We start from the raw sequence: 26046 nt of genomic DNA, 5'->3' as shown, positions 1-26046 counted from the left end.
GGTCAACTGGAGGTTAGCGGGTTTCGAAAGCCGACGCTCTTCGGGTGCCTTTGTTTACTTTTCGCCATGATCAACCCATCTCTTCGTATAATTCAATGTTTCCTACGTCTATTAATCACTTTCTGTCAGATTTGAGACCTTGATTGTGGCATTTTCTTCTCTTCTGGGCGTCGAGGAACCACCGTGGATATCCACAAGAAGCTACCCATTATCTACATCGCCCAGACTGGGTATCTCTATGGTCTTTCTGCATTCTCAGTCTCGGTCTCAATACTTTCCAGTCTTCAGTATGAGCCCTTGCTAAAATTTGCTAATTATGGGAACCGTGTTACAGCTTTAATGGGCGTCTCTCTAGTCGTCCAGCTCTGAGATGATATTCCTTCCCAGAATAACCTTCAAATTCCGGTCCTCTGAGGCCGCCCCCTCCAACATCACTCTGCCTCATCTCCAGATTTCACCAACAAAGCTAAATCCGGAGACCATTTCGAGAGCTGCATTTGATTGCCTCTAGCTCTGGAATTCCTGGAGCTAGGGCAAATGCCCGTCTTAGAATCAGAGCTGTCTTCTGGATTTTCAGTGTTGCTGTTAGAGGGGCAATAAAGTGGCACGGCAAGGCCGATTAAGCCTGGAGTAAGAGCTGAAGGCTGCGATGAAGGTTGAGGCTATTCATTGCTGGGCTGGAAAGTCTTGCTCAGGCTCTTTGCAACGACCAGCATTGCAGCTCAGACAGAGGTCCATTGTAAAAACCCACTACCAGGGCATTCGCTGCATATTATTGAAGGGCCAGCGCTTCAAGCACCGATACGGTTCTGCTACCATTGCAATAATCCGGCGTCAAAACCATACGTGGTCCTGATGGACATGAAACAAGACGATCCGAACGAGCCTTTAAGCGGTCAATACTGGGAGCACAAACTGGAGCGGGTCAACCAATTCAAACCTGGAGAAATCGACTTGCGTACTTGATGTCAGCTCACTGCACGTTCGGCTATGATGATTATAAGTATTGTAAGTGCGAGAACTCACTCACATCGTGCCTCGATCGGGCGAAAGTTGCACCTCTCACGACTCGACCATGCTCCCAAAAATAAGCCCCCCCCGCCCCCTCCTATATCCTAAAGCAGGAAGACGTACTAACTATCCAAGCCATACCCTATGCGCACTCTCTGCGCACCCTGTGCGACGCACTTATTGTGCATCCTTCGCTCTGCAGGTCAGCGCAGCTGCAGGGCCTCTAGCCCAATGGATCGTGCCGCCTGCTCTGTATTGGACAGCCTGATACACCAACATCCCTCCGTATCAAAAGGATGCGATGTGCCCATCCGAGCCATCGTACAATGGGGCGCAGTCCGGTTTGTGCTGACTTCTCTTCTTTTTCATCCTTCGATCTTCCTGCGTTGTTAATATTACGCTTCCCCACACTGTTGAGCTGAAGCCTTTTGTTTCCTTTCTGGTTCTTTTGATGGTTTTACGATTTCGTTGAGTTAGAGAGAATCTTACTGTTCTTTGTCATTTTATTTGGTGATGTGGGCAAATGCTATGATATGTTCAACCCTCAGCCTCGTGCTGGCTGTGATGGCGATTGGGGGCCAAGGGCAGTTATCAGAGGATTACACTGTGGAGTTTAGGCTCGACAAAACAGAAATCCAACTGGATGAGCAGATATCAATTTTCTACACACCTCAGCTTGCATTGTCGACATTGCCGGTCTCTGGGCCAGTCCGCAATTTGTCCATATTTCTGCTGGAAACAAATGCCACCGACGGGCAAATAGATGCCTCAAATACGGCAAAATTGCTTGATATCCAGTCTAGTAAGCAAAGGCTCATGGCAGATGTGAGAGAAGGCGGGTTTGCTTACAATCGACAACTAGACATCTGTATATACCGAAACATCCAAGCTGAATGTACCGACACGCCCTTCGAGTCAGCAGTGCCCATCAAGAGCGCAATTGAAACCCTGAAACATGCCGCTTTCACGACGAAAGATGAGTCCAGGGAAAGGACATTTGAAAACTTATTTTTCTGTTTTGCGAGCAATACTGCATTAGGCGATTATTGTAAATACTACAGCGCGATATTCAAGATATCACCCTTTATTGGAGACGACCAGACGACCACAAACTCAACATCCCCTACGACAACGTCAGCACTTTCCGGACCAGGACGAACGTCTCAAGGTGGTGGGCATCTCAAGGCAAAGCGAGATCTGATTCTGCCCAGTCCTGGCACGCTAATGCGCGTGCTCGACAGCCCAGACTCCAACTTCATTGAGCTTGCGCCCCCCCAAGGAACCCCTCAAGTTACTTTCACCACCTCACCGAAGTCAACCACGATCCTCCCCCCAAGCACCACTAGTGATATGACTACAGCCACAAATCCACCAAACTATGTTGCGACTATTACACCAGAGTCCACAATTACCGACACGGATTCCACAAAAAGCGACGTCCGACTTTCAGTTGCAGCCAAAGTCGGGATAGCCCTTGGTGCTCTAGCATTTGCACTTATCCTCCTCATCCTAGCTCTCCTCTTCCTCCGTCGCAAACACGCTCGCCGTAACCAACCCGAACAAGTAATGCTCACACACAGCATGCAGACCGATTCCTTTTCTCGCAACCTTATTACCGAAAAGGACGACCCAACAGCCTCACCTACCACTACGCCCATCGACGAAACTGCCCTCCCAAGCCAACGACACTCCGCGCTTGCATCGTACGAGTCTGTCCCTTCAGCACCATATGCAGGAGTCGCAGCAGCCATCCCACGACGCAAGCCAACTGCCGCGACGATGGCGAGCACGGTATCCAGAGGCCTTAGCACTACATCTGGGACGTCATCTAGCGGGGCGATGAGTCCGCGGTCGGGGGAAGGCTTTGAACAGTACCACGATGAGCCAATCTATGGGGATGCGAGGCATTTACCGCAGGTTTTCCCGGGGAACACGCGGGCCATGCAATCCCCATTCTTGAGTGAGGAGGGGATGACGGCGGAGGAAATGGCGAGGTTAGAAGAGGAGGAGAGAAGGATAGATGCTGCCATCGCCGAGGCGGAACGGCGGTAGTAGTAATTGTTCTGAATGCAAATCTGGAAGCGCGTGATTTTCCTTATCTTCTCATGGCCTGGAGTGTTGGCTGGGCTGTCACCGTTGCCTAGCGTTGTTGATCATGTTTCGACTTTAGCGAGCGTAAAATAGGGGCTTGATGACTTGGTAGACTGAAGAACCATGATTTGACAAGGAGTGAGTGCCAATACATCATAGCGGTATTGAGATTTTGGAATAGCAAATGATTGATAACAAAAACTCTTCTTTTTCTGGTTTCAGAGACAATGTCAAGCAATTATATCGGTTTTCGGTTTCCCTCGTACTGGGACATGGGAATGTATACGATCACACAGAGGGACTGATATCCTGCCATGTTAATCGAGCAAAGACTGTGTCAATTTCCCCTCACTTGACGGAGATCCAGCTAGCATGACAAAAACAAGGTGGAAATAAGGACGACATCTTCATTTGGAGCAAAGACGGAGTATCAAGAACGTGAGAGAAGCCTCTGCTCATTCTCTCCTTTCGTTCATCCATTCAATCTAATAAACCAGTCTCCTCTCCTGTGCTCTTCTGTTTCTATAAGTAGATAGGTAATGCCACTACCATGAGTGCGATCCGGGGAAAACGCCACTTTCTGTTCGCCGTCAATGCAAGAATACAAAGAGAAAAGTCCCTGAGACACCCGATAGTAATAGGGGCCCCGGGTGGTAACGAGTAATAAAATTAGGAAATACACAGAAGGAAAAACTCTGCGCTGAACCGCTGCTTTTGATACCATCACTAGGCAACACAAAATGATCTCACCCGCCACGCCTCGACCCCAACAGGGCTCTTTCAACGCCGAAAAATAAAAGTACCCTAATTAGTATCTAGTACCCATGGCCATGAAACGACCCGTTGCCTCGGCCTTGTTGCGGTTGCTGTGGCGGAAAGTATTGCTGTTGTCGGGGTGGGTATTGTGATGGTGATTGTCTGCCCTGCTCAAGCCCCGCATAGCTTGGTGAAGGAGTGGACGCGCTCCATCCACCACCTTGTGCGAATACCCTCGCTGCCGGCGAATTCCCCCAGCCTTGTTGTTGCGGCTGTCTTTGAGCTTGCGGGTATTGCTGCGGATATTGACCCATGTTATACTGCTGCGGTGCACGGTACTCCGACACCATCTGCTCCTGGTAATGCTGCTGCTGCTGGTATAGAGCCTGCTGTTGCCTCTGCGTAATAGCATTTTGAACAGCTTGGCTATTGATGCCTTGCTTTGCTTGCTGTTTTTCTCGCTCCCTCACCTCAATAGCTCCGACTAGGCCACCAGCAGGCGCTTGCCGGTTGTTATTGTGGGCGATGCTGATAAATGGGGCTCCAGTCATTTTCGCGATATGCTCTTGTTCGCGGGCTGAAAGAGCTGCAGGAATATCGCCTGTGCCGGATGGCCCAAGAGCCACATTGGCACCGCGCGAACTTGGTCGTTGGAGTAAGTCCATAGAGCTGTTTCGTGAGTGGTGGGCCATATAGTCGTTCGATCGATTGGCGAGAGGGGGCGTCGGTGTATTGGCACGTAGAGCATTGCTAGAAGGCTGGCGCTGGTGTGCGTACAGTGGTGTTGGAGGTGACATAGCAGCTCGCTGTTGAACAAATTGCTCTGGAGTAATCGACATTCTGCTCCCCGTATTACCACTGGCAGCCATGCCAGGTTGCCATGCCACTGTCCGACTGTCCGAGGAGTTGTTTCGATAATGAGCATTCTCAGGCGTGATAGCTTTACGTGCTGGTGACCTTGAATCCCCAGCACTGTCAGGTCTTTTTGCTGGACTTCCATGCTGTGTGGATCGATCCGCAGTATATGCATTTAATCCAGGGCCAGGGCTGGCCGCTCTGGCATATGCTTGGGCTGGGCCAGGACTTTGACTTCTTGGTTGAGCACCCGAAGCAAGATTAAAGGTGGGCCCAAAATCTATCTGGATTGGTGGCGAACTGGTAGCTTGGCTACTCATATATCGTGAATCTTCTGTATTGCCGACAGTCTTCATAACACCAGCTCGTGGCTTTTCGATGGACTTTCGGGTATCAACAGAACGTCTGGTACTAGCATAATCGGGGGATGCGCTCGATGCATCGTCTTCATAGACACTGCTGGCATCGGTATTTTGGCGATAGAGTTGATTTTCGGCACCCCGAGCAGGTCTGTGATCGTCACGCCCGATCATAGAAAATGCTGCTTGGTCGATAACATGCTGTCCTGAGCTACCTGTGCTTATTGATGTTTCAGCGGATGCAGGTGTCTGGATACTGGAGCTGCGGACAGGGAGAGGCTTGCGTACGATACTCGGACTGGTCTGGAGGCGTGGCTGGGATGCGGTGCTGTATGTTGAGTCTGTCGATTGCTGGTGAAAATGGCCATGTCCAATGGGTCCACTGGGACTATTCGACGAAGGGGAATCAAACGTTTGTGGTGGCTGATACATACGGTTTTGCGGTGCTTGCTCATCAAATGATGGAGGTTGTGGAGTTCGAGAATCGTCCGGGGAAGGCAAATTACGAGAGGTAGATGGGAAATTCGAAGATGGCTGTGAAAAGTTCGTGGGCGTATTAAGCTCCGTAGAATGGGACGGGGAGGAATCTTCGAAAGAAAATCGGGGTTTTGATGCTGTTACCAAGCCTTCATTCAGACCGTCATGATTAGCAGGAAGTCCATTCAGGTTGGCAGCTGGCAGTACCCCTCTGTCGCCATTCGACGGCTGTCTGTGATCCTCATCTGTCCTAGCATCATCTCCATGTGCATGATAAGCAGCAACACCTCCAGCACCAGCTAACTGCGAGAGTGTAGCATTCGACATGCGGCTATTAGCTCTACGCAATTCTGGTGAGTGGTATGGCTTGCTTATTGGCATAGCACCAGGACCGTGGGCGAAAGCTGGGGGAGCCGCGACTGGCTCTGGCGTTGTAGCGACTTGCAGCTCGTGCAGCTCTCGTACGGGCGTGGATCTAGCGACCTGTTCGTCCTCTGAACTGATACGCTCAGGCGTAGAGCCAATCTCAGGAAGGTACCTCTGGTCTGGAATATCGCGGGATTCGGCTACACCCACAGCATGCGGTGGAGGTGTTGGGGCATTCTCATAAATTCCGTCGTAGTTCGACGGTGGCTGATCTCGAAAACGATCAAGTCCTTGGCTCTCAGAGAAAGACCGACTGTGGGCGCTAGGTTGGGATCTAGGAGGAGGAGGTGCAAAAGCACCGACCCCAGGCGGAGCAGAGTCCGTTCGTGGGATTCCAAAAGTTCCATCTGTTTGGCCGCCAGGGCCCCAGGCATTCGCAGGGGTAGACCTAACAGAAGCTCCGTCGTCGAAATGTATCCTGCTGCGAGAGGGCCCAAAACTGTTTCGAGTGCTTCTCCTACTGTTATATCTGCTGTTGGCCTGGCTGCTGCTTTCAACAGCTGTCATCCGTTTGCCCGTCAGCTCCTTCATTCTTTTCCGCCATTCCCCCTCCCTCCAACTAGCACTTCCAGGCTCCAAAATGAGACTTGATACATCAAGAATCTCGAGGTAACCATATCTCCGGTGTTTCGGCATTGCAAACATCAGACTTCTGAGATCCGTGGTGTCGGCAACCAATCTGCCAGGACGTCCGTACAATCCAAAAGTATCAAAAACGGGGAACAACCAACGCAACATCATCTCAAAACCAGTAACCGCGGGATGGACCTCTGGCATGACAAAAACGAACCCTTCTGTAGTCGACGGTGGGTTTGAATGGATGGTGATAGACCCCTCCACCTTTACAAGCGTTGAAGCATCAATCAACGGCTTAGACTGAGGGTAGATGGCAAAAGCCGAGTAAGCATCGCTGATAGTGGCAATTGGGCGGACCTTTTTGGTTTTTTTCGTATCATAGAACTTGATGTCGCCCTTCAAAATTGGAGGTCGGGATCGGTCGTAAGCTGATTTCTTTTTGTTGAGCTGCTTTTGAAGCTTCTGTACCTCTTTCTCGTCAGGAGGTGAGATGACACACCAACAGCGCCTCCATGGTGTTCCCGCCCCAAAACGAACTCGTGCCCAGTCAGCAGTTGGGACTCTTGCCCGGTCCATGATGATGTTGATATTGTTCAGCCCTTTCCCTTTGCCGGCAATCAGCGCACCAGTGTAGGCCTCTTGCAAGGTGGCATGTTCAAACATGGCAAGTCGAATGCCCGCTGTCCACTGAATTAACGAGTGGTGAGAATTGAAATGTAAAAGGTATCGATTTTTGCCGGCAGTCGAAATGCTGAGAACGTTCTGCAATGGAGCTTCGCTGTCGGCTCTAGTTGGAAGTGCTTCAATCTGGTAATATGTGAGCATTTGCGTCTTTCCTCTTTACCAGATATTATGTACCATTTTGATCGATGCATCGGTAAGATTGATAAATTTCGGGAGGACTTCTCCATCTTGACCCGCAGCATCAAGCTCCGCGGCATCCCACAATGATAATACTGTTCCTACAAGCTGTGCAAAACATTCGGTCCATGTGCGGTCGGCGTTTGGTCTACCATCTGCTTCAGATTAGTACAATACTTCTCTAAGAATAAGAAGCACGAACGCGTATTCTGGTCGTCTAGTTTTAGGAAGTACCCCTCCTGGTACAGTTTGTTTGCATGACTATTAAGAAATGTGAAAATGGGCTGAAGCTCAGGCAAAGTATCCTGGGAGACATCCATCATGGATGGATGATATGTCTGTATCATAGACAGAGGCCTGGAACTTGACACAGCGCGTTCCCGTTGAACTCTTGGCTGGCCACCGTTCCCGTCCATGTTGTACTGAGAAGATCCAACGGGCATCGTAGGGGCATGTCGAACAGGCTCGCTCCTTGGAGCTTCATACTTTTGTGTGGGCGCTGTAGGCGTTGGGCTTCTCTGCGAATCTCTGTGGTTGTTCGAGAAGTTGGACATGAACGAAAGTACTGGTCAAACAGCAAGTCAGCACGCTGGCATCCCCAACTTTCCCACAACCCATGCATACCTCGACTTCGGGCTGACATCTTGGCTGAATTGCAGTATTCTCTGGGTAACGAATGCGATATTGTCCTCCTATATCAAATGTTGCTCTTCCGGCGATCCGGTTGATCTTCAGTTTATTGACATATGCAGACGTAGGCGGCGTGGTTGAGCTTCGCAGCTGCGACGGTGAGACAATCAAGTAATTGTGCTCCTAAGAAAATCTCCTAGAACAGCAGGACCCCAAAGCGCAGGCGAAAAAGGATGGTAGATTGAAGGCTGGGTTGAAAATGAGATAGGTCGTGGTCGTCTGGTGCAGTATACAGTATACAGTGAGAGCGAGGGCGAGAGCGAGAGTGAGAGTGAGAGTGAGAGTGAGAGTGAGAGTAGAGTGAGGTACTGTACGGGGCCTGAGCTGGTGCAGCAGATATCTCCAGGGTTGATCCGACTGAACGGGCAAAAACGTCACAGAGACTGGCAGCTGGGCTGGGCTGGGCTGCTGGGCTGCTGGGCTGCTGGGTTGCAAGGGCTGGGTTGGGCTAGCAGATCTTTTGCCGAGAGTCGGGAGACGACAGGAACGGCGGACGGTATGGGAATGGGAATGGGAATGGGATGGAGGTGTTGGTTGGAAGAGGCGCAGGTCGCGAGGCAGGGCAGGGCAGGGCAGGGCAGGGAAGGCTGGTGGGACAAAGAAAAGAAGGGTGAAGCCGAATCTTCTACAGTACAGTACAGTAGAGTAAGAGTAGAGTAGAGGTGTGTTTTCTCTCTCCACAAAAGCATCGAGTCGTCTCGTCAATTGAATGGAAGTCCGTCCATACGAGCACACGAGCGCTTTTCCTCTTCCGTAGCTTCCTTAGCTTCCTTAGCTTAATCATCGCCGGATACGCTTTCGCTTCACTTCCGAGCGGAAAGACAAGACGAGGACGAGCCATTTCCCTTGGCCTGTCTTTGGACGCGTCATATAAATAAATAACTTATGTGGCGCGGCGTGCGAAGTTCAAGCTACTGGATCGCTCGAACCGAAGGCCGAAGGACAGGACAGGACAGTAGAGAAATCCAGTCTCTTGTCATTGAATTCCAATTCAAATCACCTGGATGCCAATCGACCCGCAGGCTTGGAAGCTTGTGAGGCACCATACTGGTGAAGGCGGATGGAATACGAGCGGAGCCCCCAGGAACGAGCTTCCAAAAGCCGTTGATAATGTTGCACCGCACCACCGGCCACGATGTTGTTGCCATTGACGTCTCGCTTTCAGTTCGGATCCGAGGAAATGCACTCGGAATGATCAGCAAGAAGACGATAGAAATATAGCTACATGTCCATCGGCCAGACTGTAGAATCTGGAGCAACAAATATGGCTCTTGACTCTTGAGGCTCTCAGATGATCGAATCATGCATGACTATGACCACTGCTCTTGTGCTTAAATTGTCTTCGGTTCAGACGCAACTGGGCGTCTCAAAGCAATAGAACTGACTTTTATTGACAACCGCCCGAACCTTGAATCGAAGCTTTAAGCGGCGAACATGACACCTGTCCAATGATCAAAAAGTCATACTGAGTCGTCATTGCTCATGCACAAACCAATTGCATTCTCCGTTCTGGAGACTCTGGGATAATTGCGGGTAGCTTTGGAAGCTTCCAATTGGTACATGGATTGATATATAGATTATCTAACGTGATTAGATGAGAATAGAGGAAAGTGGTAAATCTTATGCAGACTGAAATTTCGGCTTTCTGTCTTGTACAGGGCATGTTTATGCGTCAATGAGATGCAACTTGCAACTTCGCAGCGAGGATGTAGGCCAAATCCTAAAATACCTTACAGTAGCCTCGCACCTCGCCTGACACCCGCCTGCTTGCAGGTTGCACAGAGTGTTACACCGACCATGCCCAACCTTTGCGAAGCATTAATGTAACCTCAAGCCAATTCGGATCGAAAACATCCAGTACTTCACTTCCCTTCAGGGGGAGAGAGGTCGACTTGGGCAGGCTGAAATAATGCCAACTGTTTGAGTTTTCCCCCGCAAAGTAAAATATCCTGCCAAGCTTTAGCAGCCCGCTCCAATCATTTCTTATCGCGGACAATCTGTTGGGCCCTTCCCGCTTCTCAAAACAAACATCATCGATGATCTGCTTGTCTCCCGCAGTCTTCTCCTTCTGAAATTACTAACGACGCTGGAATGAGGAGGTCGACTTTACGAGTACCAGTTGCGCGAGCCATAATCCCTCAATACCGCCGTTCTCTCACGAAAAGCACTTCAAGATGTCGCCTAGAGCAAGCAGCAGCTTCAGTAGCAACCAGTACTGACCAGACTGTAGTGCAACGTGAGCCTCTACCATTTCGATTCGAAACCGGCCTTGCTTTGTTTGCGAAAAGAGCACCAAGGCCGTTCCCTCCGCCCTTCCTTTCTCCGCCATCAGGCTCCTTCTCAGATCCTCTTAGCACTCACGATAGGAGTCGCGACCGGCGTCCTTTGGTCAATGGGCAGAAGATCAGAGGATACACGAACGGAGACGATGCAGTATACGCGAGCGATCAGTTCATTGCGGCAGATGATGGAGTTGGTGCTTGGTCTACGAGACCTGGGGGCCATGCCGGGTTCGAACAGCGCTGCCCTCGTCGTCAATCCATGCTGACACACACAGGCTCTGGGCAAGATTGATACTGCATTTTTGGGCTGTAGAAACAGAGGCTGATGCGAATCGGCCACGGCCTCCAGGAAAGTTCTACATACCCACACCGATCGATTACCTCCAAAGGGCCTACGAACAAACCATCGAGGCCACTTCGCAGCCAAATGAATGGCAAGGAACAACCACGGCTACTGGAGCGCAATTACACTTTCAGAGACCTGATTCGGATCCGAATGCTCCTGCTAAGCCTCTTCTCTACGTAACCAATCTGGGAGACTCTCAAATTCTGGTTATTCGGCCGCGTGACGGGCGAGATGGGGACCGGATTTACAAGACAACAGAACAGTGGCATTGGTTCGACTGTCCAAGACAGTTAGGAACTAACAGTCCAGATACGCCTCGAGAGAATGCTGTGATGGACAAGGTCGAGATTGAAGAAAATGATGTCGTGCTAGCCATGTCGGACGGAGTTATTGACAATTTATGGGAGCATGAGATCATTCAGAATGTGGTCGATAGCATACAAAAGTGGGAAAACGGGAAAGGCGGAGAGAGCGCTGGCGATCGGACTGGCGGAGCTGGTGGAGGAATGAAGTTTGTGGCAGAGGAGTTAATGAAGGCCGCCAAAGTCATAGCAACGGACCCATTTGCAGAGAGTCCATTCATGGAACACGCGGTCGAGGAGGGCTTGGCAATGGAAGGAGGTCAGTCCCCTGTACTTGAGACTCATGTGTCTGTCTAACCAAGATCTAGGCAAATTAGACGATATAAGTGTAGTTGCTGCTCTTTGCAGACGGAGCAAAGGTTGAAAATGGGCTGTAGAGGGGCAACAAACAGCAACCTGCTACAATGAGGCTTTAGCCGTAGGAGTGGCCAGTTCCATATCGCCACGAGAAGTTGGCATAGACATCTTGAGGCGAGGAGGTAACACGTGTGATCTGGAAAACTTGGGATGAGAGCAGCCCCAAGAACTGGCCAAGGTGATCTGAGGAGACTGTCATATTAAGGGAATGGTGTCCCGGCGAAAGCCACGTCTGACAACGAAAATCGATCCGACCAAATGACTTTGTCATATTCGTTGTGAACTGCAAGGGTAATGAATGACATTCTGCTGCTGCAACAGTAGAAGTTTGGGAGTGTAAGGCTGAACCAAAGTCATATGCAATTGCAGATCGTTCTTAAGTGTTTCTTCCTTTCTTCGTGCGGCTCCATAGACACTCAATGTATGCTCGGAATAAAAGCACATTCCTTTGAATTTTGCCATTGAATCGTTCTGCAAACAAAGTGTTGAGGCATTGCAATTCTTGAGCTTCAGCCTTGCGCCTGGGCTTGGCAACTGATAAGCTTATCGGCGGTAGCGCAAAATAAAACTTCAAATTCCCAGACAGCAGCAGGGAACGAGCCCAACGACGACCAAATCACATTACACATTAAAAATGAGGGGCAAAAGATCCAAACAGTACCGGAAGCTTATGCAGCGGTATGGACTCAGTTATGGCTTCCGCGTACCATATCAAGTTCTTCGTAAGCCTTCCAATTCCAATCCTTCAGTTCGACACTCACCATGTGCTCTAGTTGATGCGCAAATGATCAGGGATGCGGACAAATTCAAGATGGATCTCGTAGGAGGACTGGAACGGACGCTCCACGGCGAAGTAAAGCCAAGTATGCGCTTCTATCTAGCTGTGGAATGTACCTGCTAATCGAGCCAGTGATCACCCAATGCTCGATGCGCCATCTCTACGCTGCGGCATCAGAACCAGGCGTTTCCTATCTCATTGATAAAGCAAAAAAATACGAGCGAAGAAGGTGTGGTCACCGACCAGAAGAGTACCCCGAACCGCTGAGCACGCAGGAATGTCTAGCTTCAGTAGTTGATCCGAAGGGCAGCAAGACAAATAAGAATCGATACGTTGTTGCAAGCCAGGAATTGGAAGTACGGAAACAGATGAGAGAAATTCTAGGTGTACCGCTGGTGTATATCAATAGAAGTGTCATGATTATGGAGCCGATGGCTGAGGCGAGTACGGACAATAGGGAGAAGGAGGAACGGGTAAAGTTCAGGGCGGGATTGAAAAGAGGCAGTGGCAGTCTCAAGAGAAAAAGGGAGGATGGTGAGGACGAAGAAGAGATGGCAGGGGCTGAAGGAGAGATGGATATACCCAAGAAGAAGAAAAAGGCGAAGGGACCCAAAGGTCCAAATCCTCTGGCTGTAAAGAAGTCAAAGAAGTCAACGGAAGAAGGATCGAGCCCTTTTGATCAGAAACAGATCAAAGCATTGGTTGTTGGAGAGTCAAATCCAGAGAAGTCAGATGGACCTGAACACGGTGCTAAACGAAAACGAAAGAGGAAGCCAAAGTCTGGGGCTGAGCGTGGAGGAGCTCTTGGGGCAGAGGTGGCTGATATGGAGGATGATTAGGTAGTTTGGGGTTACGGGAAGGGCGTTCTAGTGGTTCGGACTGTTAGATTGATAGCAATCAATAAATACCCCGTAAAGAAGAGCTCTGGGGATTCTGAACGGGCTATTTCTCTTCCTCAATAGCAAGGGTTGGCTATTATGAATGCAACCAAGAAACTATGGCAAGTAAAAGAAGAGAGTATGAGAGTAAACGAAGAATCAAATCAAGTCAAATTCCAGATAGTACCTGCTCGAACGAAAATGTCCCGAGTTCCGCAGTGACACTACTAGCAGCCGTTTGGACCTCCGCAAGCCACCTGGGGATGATCGATCAGTGACAGCAAGCCCCACCCCACCTTGAGTCTCCTTGTTACTTAGCGTAACAAACCCCCTGCAGTACACGACTTCAAACAATCATCCCCTTAAGCACGACCTCGAACCACAAACCAGTGCTTCAGAAAGCATGCGTCTGCCGGAGACGAATCCTATCCCACGAACAGAGGAGCGCTTCCAGCTTCAGACAACCCCGTCATAGGAAGGTTTGGATGAGAGGAACGGCGGCCGTTGCGACACGAGGCGGTGGAAAGCTCAACCAATATGCCGGGGAGCGGACAACCAGTGAACAAAGAAGTGGCTCTTAGCAATGGCCATGTTGTGCCCAGTACAACTGTGGCAGAACTCGACGACTTCGGCCTACCGGTGGTCAAGCATAAGGTCGCAATGCCAGTAGAACCGGAGACTAAGGACGATGTCGAGGAGAGACCATCTAGGCCCGGAGTAAATGGGTATGTGAAGGGGGAAGTTTCCAAAATCGAAAAAATTGAGGAATCGATCGGTGGTGCGAAACCCAAGATTGAGAGTTTAGATGAGGAATCTAGTGGGGATGAGGAATTCAAGGACGCCCGCTCAACGCCATTGCCTCCTGGAACACCGATACCTACGTCTCAAGACCGGGAGGGTAAAAGCCCAGAGGCAATGAGAGCTGCTACTACAGAGCCACAGAAAGTTGCGGATACTGTCAAAGAGGAACCCAAGACGATTGATGCAACTGTGGAAGAGTCTGCCAAAGCCGCAGAGACGAGTCGGCCCCCGGAGCCAGCGATGTCAGTAGAAAAGGAACCGGATAGTGACAAGAGAAAGGACGGAGAGAAAGGCGTGGACGCAGAGCCAAAGGATGCCACACATGTTCGAGGGCAAAGTTCGCAGAATGGCGGCATATCGGAATGGTCACATCAGCATACGACACAATTAGATGCTAAGACAACAGTAGTGGAAGAGGATGAGTGGCAGACAATGCCAGCCTTTGCGCCATACGACATGTACGATGATGACAATAGGCTCATTGCGAAAGAGCATAACTCAGATGTCGACGAAGATGTGTATGAAGGTCTGGGAGGTGCTGGCAAGGGGTATACACGAGTTCAACTAGACGAAGATGCTCAATCAGCAACGAGTCTGGACGAGAATACTCAATACCTATTCAAAGATTTTAATGGAGGAACCGGCGCTGGCGAGCTAGAAGACGAAGAGCAACGGGATGCCACGTCGCAGATGCAAGCTACGAAAGATCTCTTAACTGAGGGACAAAGGATTGCCTATGTTGGAATGACACGATTAATCCTGTCAAATATGGTAACTGCGGCCGAATCAATAAACCATACCCGGGGAAGCAAAAAGGAGATCCAATTATCAGCGGAGGCAATGCAGATGTGGAGCCAAAAGATGATGGTCCGACTCTATGCACATATGGACATCAGCACAGCGGAACAGATCATGATTGAGCAATTGGCCCAACACGGCGTTGTCCCTAAAGACTTGACCCCCACACTCATGCAAAACGCCCGAGTTAAGAATCCTATGGCGGAGAAAGAGCCCCCTGCCCCTGGCAATTCGTCGCCCAGACCCGAGTCAATGACTTCAACAGATAAGAGTTCGCGGTTGTCACTATCATCTAGACCCTCAATATCCTCCTCCAGACTGGAGGAAGAGCCCGCACAAGCCCCTCCTCCATATGAAGAGCATGATGGCGATGATCTGCCAGAAGTCCGTACTCCGTCACAACTCCCAACCACAGCAAACCTTGACATTGACCTTCGCTGGACTGTTCTTTGCGATCTGTTCTTGACCCTGATCGCTGATTCGGTATATGACTCCAGATCTCGGGTCCTACTGGAGAAAGTGGGAGATAATATGGATGTATCATGGCTTGAGATTTGTCGTTTCGAAAAGCGAGTGACAGATGCACTAGAAATGCAGCAAGCTGCTGAAAAAGAAAATTGGAACGAAGATGAGCATAAAGAAAGCCGAAGAAAGCTGGCTTTGAAGAAGCGCTACATGATGATGGGTCTCGCTACTGTTGGAGGTGGTTTGGTCATTGGTCTCTCTGCCGGCTTACTAGCACCTGTCATTGGGGCTGGATTGGCAGCAGGATTTACCACTATCGGTGTTGCCGGTACAGGTGGTTTCCTTGCAGGAGCCGGAGGCGCTGCCATCATTACATCCAGTGCTGCGGCCTCTGGTGGTATCATCGCCGTCCGAGCTGCGAATCGAAGAACAGGAGCCGTTAAAACGTTCGAGTACCGACCATTGCACAACAATAAGCGAGTGAATCTGATCGTTACTGTTTCGGGATGGATGACGGGAAAGGTAGATGATGTACGATTGCCTTATAGCACTGTTGATCCCATCATGGGCGACATATATTCAGTGCTGTGGGAGCCTGAAATGCTGCAAAGTATGGGAGACACCATCAATATCTTGGCTACAGAGGTCAGCATCATTCACTACTCACAAGTCTCATCTAACATACAATAGGCTTTGACCCAAGGTCTCCAACAAGTGCTCGGAAGCACCATTTTGACTGGTCTTATGGCCGCCTTGACACTACCTGTTGTCTTGACAAAACTTGCTTATCTCATCGATAACCCTTGGACTGTTTCTCTTGACCGCGCGAATATGGCTGGCCTCATTTTGGCTGATTCGCTTATTGACCGAAATCTTGGCACGCGACCCATCACCTTCGTGGGATATTCTCTTGGGTCTAGGGTCATTTTTGCCTGTCTCAAAGAACTTGCTAGGAAAGGGGCTTATGGTCTTGTTCAAAATGTCTATCTCTTCGGTTCGCCAATCGTTGCCAAGAGAGATGAGTACTTGAAGGCTCGATCTGTGGTTGCTGGAAGATTTGTCAACGGTTACGCCAGGAATGATTGGATTCTGGGCTACCTATTCCGTTTGACAAGTGGTGGTATCAGTCGAGTCGCAGGGCTTGCTCCTGTAGAAGAGATTCCAGGACTAGAAAATGTCGATGTCACAGACCTTGTGCCAGGTCATATGGCATACCGGACAGCAATGCCCAAGCTTCTTCGCGAAGTTGGTTGGCTAGTGGAAAGCGATGAGTTCACCGAGATCGAGGATCCAGATCCTGAAAACCACGCACAGCGCCAGCGAGAACTCATCAACGAGATCGAAGAGGCTCGAAAAGAACTTGAAAAGAAAGAGAAAGAAAAGGAGTCGAAGGGAAAATTTGGCTTCTTCAGCCGGAAGAAGAAGAATGTGGTTGAACGTAAAGAATGGGAGACATATGAAGAATCCAAAGGGGAGCCGGTGTCTACCCGAACCGAAGATGGCCAAGGCAATAACCACGGTGTTCTCTTTGATGTTGACGCCATCCGTGCTGAGCTTGCGAGCGAACACATGGAGGTGAAAGAGCTCAAATCTACGCTCCCTCCTATGAAGCTCGATTTGAGCTCTCCTTCCTTAAGTCCTGCTCATCCCCGTACTTCCTTAAGGGAGACGCAGTCATATGATGGCTCTTCGATGCTCAAAGTCAGCAAACCTTCGCCAGCTGCCTCGCCTCGCCAGTCCAGTAGCGAGTGGATTCCATCAAGCAGATCACCTCCAGTCTACGCAGCAGAAGAGGAAGAAATTCAGATGACATTCGACACTGCCTACCGCTCTCCTCCCCCTTCAGCTGGAACTTCTAGCAATCACCTTCCTCTTCGCGCACCATCCCCTCTCAATCCACCTACGCCAGAACCCACAGATCGAGCTGCGACATTGCAAAGACCAGAATTGAAGAGCAGTAGTACGCTGCCGGCTACCCTCGCTCCCATGGATTTTTCGCATAATGCCTGGGCTGATGATGATGATGATTTTGGCACGGAGAAAGATGTTCAGATGACTTTTGCATAGACAATTCCTGTTGTCTTTGATACACAACCTAATTTATATGTCCCCGTCCATATATGCGGGGCTTCTGGATCTATCGACGGTTCTTGGTGATGGGGAGTCCATGCACGATGGTTGCAATCATTTGTAATTGGCGCTTGCAATGGCAGTGAGTTTTGCACGTATGCTGCATATGATTTCGGTGGGCAGGGTCCGCGTTTCCCCACTTGGCCATTTAATACTTGAGTTTCTGAAAGACAGCATTGCATGGCATGGTTTTGCGAGCAGCGTTGCATGGAATGGCGGCGAGATTCTGTTTCACTTGAGTGCTCTTCATATTTTCAATGTTTATTCTCTTCCAGGCTGTACATATACAAGCAGCCTGTCGCTATGGAATGTAGTCTTCTGCTTGTTGGAGCTGGTGGGCGTCTTGGGATCGTACTTGGGACGGATCGAAAGTACAATTGTCTCTGGGAAGACGGGTCGCTCGAGGAGGAGCAAAAATATAATTCGAGTTATACGTTCTTATTCTCCTTCCATAATCTGTGCTTATCGGAATATTTGCAAATCCTTCTCATTAACGAGAGACTGGTCACCATGAGGATCTCATTCATTTCTCCTAGTAGTGTTTTACATTGTACAATCTAGCGTGCATGGAAGTAAATATATGTACAAAGAAACCTACATACACCCTACAATTGTATCTCACTATATATCTTACTGTACCATTATGCCTTTACGGATACGAACTCTCCAGAGTATCTCTTACTAAAGCCAAATTCTGAATAGCAGCAAGACCATATTGCGCAACGTCGTTCGTTCCTGGAATCCAGGGGGCTTCGGTGACAGGATGAATGACCCTGGCACCAGCCACATTCGTCTTGTTCCACGCCGCAGTAGGCTTCAACCCATCAGATGAGTAAAACTGCTGCCACGCTCGGGCGGCTATAGTAGCATTATTTTTTTCGTTCGCCACGTACGCAATCAGTCTCGAATGGCCCTGATACAAGTTCAGTGAGCCGAAACTAACGCCGTATCGCGCAATCTGCTCAGCGCTGCTAGCACGGAAGTAGTAGCAGTAGTCTAGCCAGGCGTCCTTGAACCCAGCAGGTAGATCGGAGCCGTAGTACTCAATCGCCTCGGATACCACTTCTGGTAGACCGAAGACAGCGGATAGATGTGAAACTGCTACGTAACCAGTATTGTTGGGATCCGCTGGAGGAGGACCAAGTGTGCTGGATGTGAGGTTAAAAAGTGATGTGCCGGTCACGAAACCGTTCTTCAAAGCAGCGATGCCACTGATCGTGTTGGTGAGTTTCGTCTTCGCTTCTTCCCATCGGGCACTGCGACGTTCCCAGGCGATCAACCATCCACCTGCCAATGCTCCCCAATCCGTACCAAGACCGATGGCTACTGATGAGCCCGGTGTGGGAACCCAGCCATCAGTGCGGACTTTTCTGTTTGGGTCGAGGATTCCGTATGTGTTGACAGTATCGAGGAGTTCATCCATAAGCTCGCCAACTCGCTCGTCTCCGCCGGAGAAGTAGTAGAAGTATTTGCGGTATTGCGGCTGCGAGATACGGGCTTGCTTTGCGCTATCTGAGAAATGCTGGACCCCGTGACGGGTCCCGAGACCTTTCCATTTGCCAATATGGTAGACGTCTACCTCACCCGTGTGGCGGGTCAATGCCTCTGCAAAGCGGTAGACATCTTGTCGGCCAGTGCGCAGGAAGTACAACCAGAAGAACAGATCTGGTGACAACTCAGAGTTATCCCAGCCATAACCACCAACATCGTAGCGCCATGAATGACGGTCCGTATCATAGGTGTGCATGAAATCACCATAGTCAAGGAAGCCGTACCATCTGCGCTGCTCAATTTGCTCCTCGTAGAACTTGAATAGGAAATCAAGATGGTCTTCAATTACAGCTGCTTGGGGACTGTCGGTGTCTGGTAAAGACCAGTAGGTGCCAATGGCCTTGGACTCTTGTAGGTATGCGGACTCGGCGGCCAGAACTGGAGGGTTATGGATATACTCTGTTAGCCCTGCGAGTGTGTCTCTCGTGGGTGTCTTTTCGAAACCGAAAAGGTAAACCTCGCTTGTTCTGGCGATGCCGTAAGGAGTGTCGAACCCGGGTTCCCAGTCTTCATAAGTGATCTCAAGAGCATCGAGTTGATCCTTGTAGCCATTTTGGCCTAGACCATCATGGTATGGGCGGAGGTCGAGAGGTTGCGCAGCTGGGTCATAGAGCCAGACTGTGAGGTCACCTTGGTCTGACGATGCATTCGAGATGTCAAGTCCACTGGGGAAACGTTTCCAGAAGTCACGAAGCCCCACTGCCAGACCACCCTACAGAATGAGTCAGTGCTGGATTCTTGCTATGTCTTTGGGGATTGTGGCATGAAGTGATTGACTTCAGGCAGCACGTAAATGAAAGACCAAGCTCACCGTTGTTGCACCACCGAGGTACGCCAAACCACCTGAACGAGTTCCTCCAGCAACATTAACCCAGCTCTGGCCAGCTTTGGTTCGTTTCCTCAGAGTGAAACCATCCGAGGACAGTTGATTCAAACTATAGTCGCCCCAAGTTGGAATCCATCTGAGTCTGGAAGACACTCTCACATCCCATGTGCTGGTAGCTGGTAAAGCATCACCGTCGACTTGTGCCGTTCTCACGACCTGACCAGGATCTCTTCTCAAACCTGTGATACCTTGTACGGCCTCGCTGATCAAGCCCCCGTCAACACCTGCGAACCTTACGTGTCGGTCATACTGAGCCTCGTCCTTCAGCAGGACACTGAATCGGATACCCACACCAGTGATGAGATCTTCGTTTGCAGCTCCATCGAACACCAGACTATGGACCAATCTGATGGAGTCTGAATTGGCGTACAAGTAGAATCGCAAGACGAATGGGAGCCAATCCTCATGACTTCCACCATCCTGTACTGTGTGGTTGCCACGAACAGTGACCAAAGCCCGAACAGAAGCCTGCTCAGTAACAGTGACCTCCTCAATCTTGCTCAAGAAATTGAAGTAATTGATAGAAGAGTTTGCACGGCCTTCAGATGTGTCTGCAACGCCTGATTGGGATTGAAGAACAAGGTGTCCGTCCTTCCCAATGACTTTTCCGCTCTTGGTTTGGATGCTGTCGATGAGAACGTTGCCTGTCTTTGGAAATGACGCTGTGAGTTTCCCTGTGCTGACAGTGACCTTGGAGTCTGAATCTGTGACGGTGATTGACCCAGTCTTATTCGTGAAGGGAGAAGTTGTAGTATTCTTCAACTTCTGTGCCGTGACGGTATACTTGTCGGCTAGAACATCAGAAGCAGGAATGGCATGGCCAGTCCACTTAACTGAGCCATCTGCCCACTGACCTGTGACCCAGCTCTGAAGTTCGACTTGCTCATTAGATGAACTTGACACAGTAAATGTGGTATTTCCGGGATAATGTTGTCCTTGGGCCCAGGGAAGTCCGAACGTTGTGCCATAGTTGTACGTCGGCTTTTCACCAAGCCAATGTACTGAAGCAGAGTTTGTTGTACTGGAATTGGTAGAATTGGGAAACAACTGAGGTGTGACAGAATCAAACAAACCACAGAGTGCAAGAGAAAGAACAAGTCGTCGTGACATGATGGGCGAGTGGCTCGAAGCCTTATAACCGGGCTTCAGAGAACAGTGCCTCAAGGAGAAGAAAATGTCGAGAGAAGGACGAGGTGGTCGAACCTACCTTCACCATCAGATATAGTGGGGGTTATATATTTTAACAAAGTACCCCTCATCATAAAGTAAAGGATGATCCACCCCTGAGCACGCAAAGTTTTCGGGTTATTGCTAAAGCGACACAGAATTCCATCACATTAGCCAAGATGGCAACATGACTTCTCTTTAAATTGGTTTCCAGTGGGGTTCGGTCGCTGCTGCTCTGTCGAGCTGCCTTCCCTGGCAGTGCGTCCGAACTATCCGCTTTAATCTGTCAGGGTTTGCAGTCAACAGGGGTGCCTAAGTACAAGAGTCCTGGACGCCGAGAGAGATGTACCATACCACAGATCTCGCGGGAAAGGCTGTACGCAGGAGTTTGAAAAGGATTCTGACTCTTGATCAGAGCAGAATTCAGAAACTCGTGGCCTCGGGTTAAAGTAGAAGCGAAATGTAAGGTACCGTACTGACATGCAAATTGATCGTCGTCCAAGACTTTGCTCTCGCTTATCTTCCCCGACCTCTCCCCTCTCCCCGCAATATTTTCCCGCCAATCCGCGTGCTCTGGGATCAACAACCTTGAATTGAGGTTGACAGTGCGGAAGTATCGCAAGAAGGCCCAGATGACCCAGAGATGTGAAAGTGTTTAATGGTTGCAAGGCCACAAGGACGCATCATATCGATAGTCGAACTGGGGGTTGATGCATAGTAAAACGCATTGCCCCAGCAAAACATTCATTCTAAATACTTGGCATCCCTTGAACAAATAATCATAGGAGAACAACACGCTGAATAGCAAAACATAAATGGCAAAGTTGCTTCATAACGCTTCATTATTAACCTGATATGCTAATTCAAAAGACACAAAAGTAAACGCCTAATCCAACCCGTGAGGTAATGGATATTTGCATTGCGCCAGTGGTATCTAAAACTTTTCGAGAATAGGAGATCTTTCTACCAGAACGCCGACGTGAAGCACATAGGAAGTTCGTCCTGGTAAAATATGTACAAGCGGAGAGTGGTGTTCGTTTTTGGTTTAGGGTAAATCCCGGATACCACAATGAGTTACCCAAGTCCTAGTAAGGTAGTTATTCGCCTTCAGCTCAGCGCCGCGTGTGGTTCTGGAAATGTTCAAATAACATCATTTCGCTCCCATCCGAGTGGTTTGATGTTTTCGATGCCTTTGCCAGGATGCGGCTTGTCGGTGTCCTTGTATTCGCTTACAAAGGGGTTGGGATCCTCCTTCTGATCAAGATTGCCTAAAGTATGATTGACCTCCCGGTGCTTGGCCTCATCTGCTCTGATGTACAACAAGAGGTCTTTCATAGTTCTGGAGCCCTCGGGCATCTTCCAGTAATTGACAGCCAATTCGGGGATCTGGAACTTGGGGTCGGACCATTTCTATATAGGTCAGTACTTATTCTCGTCATTAGATACGCACGGAAGTAAACTCACAGGAAGTTTGCCGGCTTCAATATCTTGAATAGCAAGCGTATATGTAAGGACAGCCTCCTCCTCTAAATATCCGACAAATCTATGACATGTTCTGGGTGAGATGAGGTAGGAGAGGAACATCGAGTTGAAGAAGACACCCTGAGCTCCAAGAATCATGAATTTCATGAACCAGCCAGGCTCAGCCATTTTGAGGAATGTAAGAAGGTGCATTCGCTCATTGTAGGCTTCCTCCAAAAGTGTTTCAATCCATCCATTATCTCTCTTGAGTCGTCTTAAGCTGTGGAGGTGGCGGATCATGCCGGCGACCATTCCTGGGACACCCGCAACTGATTCGAGGAAAACCATTCTGACGAGCCACTTGGGTTCGCTCATACCGTACGGCTTGGTCTCTACGACCGCATTGCTATCACCAACCTTCTTTGGCACTTCGACATCATGCTTGTATCGGGTTGCAGTGTCCATTCCAAATCGAAGCAGACGGACCATGAATAGAGCTATTCTGTCGGAGAAGTCTTTTGGCTCTCGGTGGGCGTAGTAGATATCCTTTCTCATCTTCTGTTCATCATATCTGCGAATAGGGGATGAGCTCATGGGGGCCAAGCATTAACAGAAGAACTCACGGGGGATGTGGCCATGCAGCTTCAGTCTTCTTGATGTGCTCATGGTCTGGAGAAGGGAAGATATCTCGGAGTTGTGTTTTGCGCGTGGAAGAGAATTGACGGCGAGGTTGGTAGAGACCAGTCGTCAAACCAAGACTTGCTGTGCTGTTCGAGACTGGATGACACTGAGAAAAGCTGGCCACTGCTCTCGAGAGCTGTGCAGCAGACTGCTTGGAGATCGGAAGTCTTGTTGATGCTCTTGCGACATACATTGAGGTTGATTAGCAGTCAAGACTGAATGTATGAAATGACAAACTGGTAGTTGGACGAGAAGTTGTTAGCGTTTGCCTGGAGCAAGCATCGAGGACAGGACTTTATTTTGTATAGCAAGAACCAGATCGGTGCCTCAGGGAGGTCAGGTCGAGGTCAGTTCCAGGGAAGGGGTGATACGGCGCAGCCGCGTGCAAAGGCCAAAGGGTCCCGAATGGCCGACAACACCCAAGGTTACCCAGTGCTTGGCCCGTAAAGTTCCTAGAAAAACGGCGTCTCTCGTATAGGAATAGGAATAGGAATAGGTAATCGTAACCGTAATCTAAGATGTACCCTCTCACCTATTGTATTGGATATCGTTTCAGCATAAGTAGGAAGTAACGGAAATGGAAATGAAATAGAGGACTTGGATGGAGACCTGCGACCAGGATGCCACGGACACCATTTGTCAGCTTTAAAGCTCAGCCTTGCGGCGATGACTCCCGTGCCCGTCTTTGTCTTTGACTCTTTGTGGTCAGGTCAGGAATGCGTGTGGAGGGAGATCCCGGCTGCCTCCGAACCCACGCCTTTTTGGCGCGAATTCTTCCGCCGCCTCTTACTCTCCAAGTGTCATCAACATCAAACCTCTTTGTGCAGATGACCGACCTGGGATGGGAGGATACGTGCAAGATATTTCCACGGCCCCAATTATACGATTTCTTTCGGAATCCGGGTCCCCTTTCCAAGATGAGAAATCGTAGGACTACCCGCTTTCCCTTCACGGCCACCGGCCACCCTCGGGAGCTGGCCTAACCATTCGGTCCATACCTGGAAGTACTTGTACTTATGGACGTCTTGTGCACAGTCCAAATACCTCTTGGGCTGTTCAACTACTTAGTTCTTTGTTGAAGGGTGATTTATTCATGAGGTTGATCCAGCAAAAAGAATGTTCAGGCGGCCATGCTCCAGGACGTGTCTACCCTTCCGTCGACTACGTAAGTCGTGATAGGGAAACATCGAAGGAATCGGGCTTGTTTCCCTCCTGGTCTATACCGCATACCTCCGTACAGCCTATCATCTGTCTGGCGAGATCAGATGTACTATTCTTCCTCTGCGCTCGGCCTTACGCTGATCACTTTTCACCTATATCCATTCTCAGGTAAGGCAATGGAGGGGATGGTGTGAGTTATCTGGCGGTTTTGCACTGGCCTTGACGCCGATAGGCTATTGCGTTGCATGCCCTGGTAACGTTTGCTGTTTGAGGATTCCTGAGGGTTGTTTTTGTACTGAGAATACCTTGGTTTGTCAGCAAAATGTCAGAGATACGCCGTAAGCACTAGACACGCCGCTCGCGAGAGTTGTTGTCGGCGTTCACAGATACATACTCAATCATTCTCGCTACTTATCCCTCATACAGTATCTGTAACTTTACTTTGAACACCTTTTTTGGCGCTAGAAACTCCGCCGCCGTTGCGCAAGATGTCAGACATCAATCCCACTTCTGGGGAAGGTCAGAAACCGCGGAACACACACAATGCAGCATGCCACTGTGGAAATGTGAAGTTCACAGTCACTTTGGACAAGCCTTTCCCTCTACAGAAAGTAAATAAGTGCAACTGCACAATCTGTACTCAAAAAGGCTACGTTTTTGTTTACCCACCACGTCGGGATATCAAATTTACGCAAGGTAATCTTGCTGAAATACTCCCCCTTTCTTAAGTCCAGGAGCTGATTAGTGCCAGGATATGAAACTATGGGAGCCTATAAATTCAATACCAAGCTTAAAACCCACAAGTTCTGTACGAACTGCGGAACCAGCATTCTGATCGACTTTCACGGCACGTCGCCTGCTAAGCCTGACCCAGACAATGACATTTTAGCCATCAATGTACGTCCTCTCATGCTTCACTCCATTCTTTCGTCTACCAGATGTGTGTAGGCATGGTTAGATATGGCAAAGTTCTGTATACCGGAGCTAATCAGGACCTCAATTAGGTGAGAAACTTCACCGATATCGATATGGATGCCATGGAGTACACCTACTTCGATGGAAGGAAGTTGATACCTCGTGTGGATTAGAGATCACCCAGTGGGTTGCCGAGAGATATTGTCGATGATTAACCTAATCTTGGGTTCTTTATGTCCCAATCCCATTCGTGACATGGTGTTTGAAGGCGGGCAGTGTGGTGCAAGAGTCACAGAGGTTTTATAAACAAGATGTATTTTCTCGATAGTATCAAGTCAGAAAAGAACCATGTAATGGCCCCTTGTGCCTTGTCATCCACCAGTTGTTTTGACCGAAGTGACGTATTTCCAAATTGCCTTTGTCGAGGCCAACTTGGCCTGCAATTGGCTATCAGGCGAGCCTCTTATTACCCACATTCTGGACACAAAGTATCTATTTGTGGGAAAGGATGCATATCTAGTAAGTGTACAGCAGTAAGAAAACCTGGCTGGGATTGATGTCGGGAGCATCTCAAGAGTCAGATTCTAAGCAAACCACACCCTTGTATTCCAGGCAAACAAGAGTGTCAATGATCTGTAGAAGTAAAGTATAGCAACCAAGCAGATATGTAGAGTTTGCAGCAAGCAAGAAATATCATCGAAATTTACAGAGCGATACTGATGTTCCCATCACGTGCAATCCATCAAGCCAATCAGATCTAGCCTCGGCCCGCTCCGAGCTGGGCTGCGACGATTGGAGACGAGCATGTTTGAGAGAGTTCATTTAGACGACACGATTCAGGTGTAACAACTGAAGTCATTCGCACAAAGCTAGAGCTACTCGCTGTACCGACCGATCCGATATATATCTTCATCCTATCTCTGGA

At 49.4% G+C, this 26046-nt stretch overlaps 8 protein-coding genes across 8 annotated transcripts; 5 read left to right on the top strand and 3 right to left on the bottom strand.

Annotated features, from left to right (window-relative positions):
• Positions 1-1524: 1524 nt before the first annotated feature.
• On the top strand, positions 1525-3063 carry ONS95_007936 (uncharacterized protein; the record flags this gene model as incomplete). Its single annotated transcript, XM_058501462.1, has 1 exon — positions 1525-3063. One exon carries the CDS (start codon positions 1525-1527, stop codon positions 3061-3063), a length of 1539 nt encoding a protein of 512 aa, XP_058362782.1.
• Positions 3064-3506: 443 nt separating this feature from the next.
• ONS95_007935 (uncharacterized protein) lies at positions 3507-8796 on the bottom strand. Its single transcript, XM_058501461.1, has 4 exons — positions 8037-8796; positions 7615-7977; positions 7410-7567; positions 3507-7358 (listed from the first exon to the last, which is right to left on the bottom strand). Exons 1-4 carry the CDS (start codon positions 8053-8055, stop codon positions 3918-3920), a joined length of 3981 nt encoding a protein of 1326 aa, XP_058362781.1. The 5' UTR covers positions 8056-8796; the 3' UTR covers positions 3507-3917.
• A 1397-nt stretch (positions 8797-10193) lies between these two features.
• On the top strand, positions 10194-11456 carry ONS95_007934 (uncharacterized protein; the record flags this gene model as incomplete). The annotated part of the gene is made up of 3 exons (XM_058501460.1): positions 10194-10612; positions 10660-11351; positions 11401-11456. The coding sequence occupies 3 exons, from the start codon at positions 10194-10196 to the stop codon at positions 11454-11456; spliced, it is 1167 nt and encodes a 388-aa protein (XP_058362780.1).
• Positions 11457-12058: 602 nt separating this feature from the next.
• Positions 12059-13263, top strand: ONS95_007933 (uncharacterized protein). Its single transcript, XM_058501459.1, has 3 exons — positions 12059-12171; positions 12223-12312; positions 12360-13263. Exons 1-3 carry the CDS (start codon positions 12084-12086, stop codon positions 13064-13066), a joined length of 885 nt encoding a protein of 294 aa, XP_058362779.1. The 5' UTR covers positions 12059-12083; the 3' UTR covers positions 13067-13263.
• A 148-nt stretch (positions 13264-13411) lies between these two features.
• ONS95_007932 (uncharacterized protein) lies at positions 13412-17627 on the top strand. Its single transcript, XM_058501458.1, has 2 exons — positions 13412-15814; positions 15860-17627. The coding sequence occupies exons 1-2, from the start codon at positions 13643-13645 to the stop codon at positions 17234-17236; spliced, it is 3549 nt and encodes a 1182-aa protein (XP_058362778.1). The 5' UTR covers positions 13412-13642; the 3' UTR covers positions 17237-17627.
• A 321-nt stretch (positions 17628-17948) lies between these two features.
• On the bottom strand, positions 17949-20846 carry ONS95_007931 (uncharacterized protein; the record flags this gene model as incomplete). Its single annotated transcript, XM_058501457.1, has 2 exons — positions 17949-19562; positions 19662-20846. 2 exons carry the CDS (start codon positions 20844-20846, stop codon positions 17949-17951), a joined length of 2799 nt encoding a protein of 932 aa, XP_058362777.1.
• A 1197-nt stretch (positions 20847-22043) lies between these two features.
• Positions 22044-23238, bottom strand: ONS95_007930 (uncharacterized protein; the record flags this gene model as incomplete). The annotated part of the gene is made up of 3 exons (XM_058501456.1): positions 22044-22313; positions 22368-22935; positions 22988-23238. 3 exons carry the CDS (start codon positions 23236-23238, stop codon positions 22044-22046), a joined length of 1089 nt encoding a protein of 362 aa, XP_058362776.1.
• Positions 23239-24694: 1456 nt separating this feature from the next.
• ONS95_007929 (uncharacterized protein) lies at positions 24695-25294 on the top strand (the record flags this gene model as incomplete). Its single annotated transcript, XM_058501455.1, has 3 exons — positions 24695-24902; positions 24958-25103; positions 25211-25294. The coding sequence occupies 3 exons, from the start codon at positions 24695-24697 to the stop codon at positions 25292-25294; spliced, it is 438 nt and encodes a 145-aa protein (XP_058362775.1).
• Positions 25295-26046: the final 752 nt, after the last annotated feature.

This window comes from Cadophora gregata, assembly GCF_030347475.1.
Source record: "Cadophora gregata isolate MNR1 chromosome Unknown scaffold_2, whole genome shotgun sequence".
Lineage (NCBI taxonomy): Eukaryota > Fungi > Ascomycota > Leotiomycetes > Helotiales > Ploettnerulaceae > Cadophora > Cadophora gregata.
The sequence above is the reverse complement of the archived record's forward strand: the minus strand, read 5'-3'. Positions and strand labels throughout refer to the sequence as shown.